At 36.4% G+C, this 2,786-nt stretch overlaps 1 protein-coding gene across 1 annotated transcript; it reads right to left on the reverse strand.

The window, feature by feature from the left end:
• Nucleotides 1-1,318: 1,318 nt before the first annotated feature.
• Nucleotides 1,319-1,789, reverse strand: LOC120294087 (TMV resistance protein N-like). The gene has a single exon (XM_039313993.1). It carries the CDS (start codon nt 1,787-1,789, stop codon nt 1,319-1,321), a length of 471 nt encoding a protein of 156 aa, XP_039169927.1.
• Between the last annotated feature and the right edge of the window lie 997 nt (nt 1,790-2,786).

The following is a 2,786-nucleotide window of genomic DNA, read 5'->3' on the forward strand; positions in this document are numbered from 1 at the left end:
TGCAAAAGAAGGAGAAAGGGGCTCACTTTTATGCATTATACACACACACACATGTGTGTGTGTGTGTGTTAGGATGTTTTTCTTATCCATTGAAGTGTTGCAAGTTTTTGACCAAAAAAAAAAAAAAAAAAAGAAGTGTTGCAAGTTATGAAGCATCGATACTCTCCAAGAGCCTTCGTGTCATGTTGGACATTTCGACATGTGTCCAACACTCTTGGACACTCTCCGACACTCGGTCAACACATGTCAAAAAATCCGACACCTTTTAATAAATGAGTAGTGAAAATATATATGTAAAAAAATAAAACACAATAATAAAAATAATAAATGGAGAAAAAAAGAAAACCTAATCTTTTTTTCTCTTCGATTCCCACTTACCATGATATACAATTCACCCCTTAAGTTTTTTTTTTCTCCTATTCCAACATATCTAATATGCGAGTCCATAATGTGGATTACTTGTTTTTTCTCCAAGTTTTATGAATTATGAAAATAGAGTTGAATTTGTCAAATTGAAACAATGAATGATGTTAATAAATGGTTGATTAATGTTTTTAGTATATCTAGGCTTCTTTAATTATTTATCTATTTATAAATTTGAATCAAATTAATTTGATTTAAATAATAATAAAAATGATAATTTATTATGTATATATAAAAATATATATTTAATGTACAACATGTTCCAACGTGTTAGAATTCTCTGCTTTTTTAAAAACGACGTGTCGGCATGCCATGTTGTGTCGTTTACGTGTCGTGTGTCAGTGTCGGTACTACTTAGGCTGCAAGTGCTTGTGATGCGAAATTGACATGTAGAGCTCCTTTGAGTTGCTAACTTATCGTGAATCTTGAAGCTCTGTTGTCTAGGCAAGCACTCAGCGTGGATTTTCCTTTGTAGAATTGCACCTATTATTTTAGTGTTGAAGTCGATTGAACCTTATGGTAAGAATTTGTCTATAATTCCTTCATGAGATTGAAAAATTATTTAGCAAAAAATCGTGGGGCTAAACATTGCGTGAGTTATTAGAAGTAGTTAGGGCTTAGAAAACACTTACAGTATTTGAGTGACTTGAATTTGATTGTAATCTCTATCGTATCGCTTGATCTGCTCTCCTCATAGACATGAGTCAATATGACCAAACCACATAAATTAGGTGTCCAATTTATTTCTTTATTTTGCCTATTTTATTATTCGATTGCTCGTTTTCGCAACAGTTATAGTAATGAATATGTAATTGGAAATGATTTGAAATTAGTTAATTTTAAAAAGGTAAGATACATGACAAAGTTAATCTCAGGGCAGAGCGGGTCATGAAAATTACACTACAATCTTTTCGTGGAGATGGTGTCCGTCTAACTTTCTGATCCGATGGAAAGCAGACACCCAGTGATAAAGGAAACTGCCGTCCCCGTTGCGCTTCTGGTGCTCGGGCAAGGCCCACGCCAAAGGGCCCCTGCAGTGGCGGACATCCGTCGGGTGGACATAGTAGAATATGGGGATGATGATGTGATTCTTCTTGTCCATGCACTGCAACACTTGCTTCAATACCATTAGGCAGCTCTTGCTGGATGCGTACTTCTCGGAGATGATGGGTAGTGATATCTTGCACTGCTCTATTTTCCGGATCAGCTGGGGATGGATTTCTTCGCCAATCTCCAGTTCTTCCTCGTCCCCAAAGATGCTAATCCCAACATCAATCAACATGGTGTACAAGAAATCAGTGATGCCCCTACGCATGTCCGCCCCTCTGAAACTCACGAACACTTCATAGAGTGGCTGTCTGGACATTGATGTCCATTGTTTTTTCTCTTTTTTTTGGTCGGAAATGTCCATTGTTTGTGTAGCAGATCTTGAGAAAACGTACGAAGGAGTTCAGTCATCACGAACGCGGCAGTGCTTTGGATGGACAATCCTCACAATTATAGAACAAAGTGGCTTTGGTTTTTGTTGAGCAAATCGACAGTTTACTGGTCGGTGGCAGTGGCACTTGATGATCTTATCTTTTGGTTGGTTCTGCTCTGTAACCGGATTAGTTTTGAACATTTTTCAGTTGTTTTTTACTTTGTTTTATTTTTTCCCCAAATGACGAAACTATTTATGAAAAAAAGAACGATGAAGTCAAAAAACCTATTCATTGTTTTATTTGTGAGGAAAAAAAAGACAGCAACTATTGATGATACAATATTAGCAATTACTCTCTACTATTAGAGCAATCAATCGTTGGACCAGACCACTAGTCTCGTCCAACCGAACCGGTCACTTTTCTTTTTTCACTACTTGATGCATATGCTATGAAGATAAAAAAAAAAAATTAAAAAAAAGAAACTGGTCACTTTTATTTTTCTTTTCTCAGTCTAGTGACCTCCTAGTAGATTGATTTAGAACCATCATCTATCTCTCACTCATGTGTACAAGTCTTATGTGCCGCAATTGTATATTGTATTGATCTAAAGCCTTCGAGAATCTAGTAAACAAGCCATTAGTGTCATTCCCTAGAGGAGATATAACCTACAGTGTATCTTCCCTTACATCACAATTAGCATATCTTGAGAGACCTTCAAAATTCCACATTCAACTAAGATTCAATATCTGAATTCGTCAAGAGCACTTGTGAGATAAGCTTCTTTCTCATCTTTAGTACATTTTTTACATTAATCAATCTTCTCAGTACTCCATCTTGCATCGTAATATGAACTATATCGAGTCCTACCACTATGAACTGTTTCGATCCCTACCACTTCACAAGCAGCATTGATTCCTTAAGCACATTGCCAACCTCGGTATA

Source organism: Eucalyptus grandis, chromosome 5, assembly GCF_016545825.1.
Source record: "Eucalyptus grandis isolate ANBG69807.140 chromosome 5, ASM1654582v1, whole genome shotgun sequence".
NCBI lineage: Eukaryota > Viridiplantae > Streptophyta > Magnoliopsida > Myrtales > Myrtaceae > Eucalyptus > Eucalyptus grandis.

Coding starts and splice junctions, on each gene's coding strand:
- LOC120294087 (XM_039313993.1), bottom strand. CDS start 1,789: ATGTCCAGACAGCCACTCTATGAAGTGTTCGTGAGTTTCAGAGGGGCG.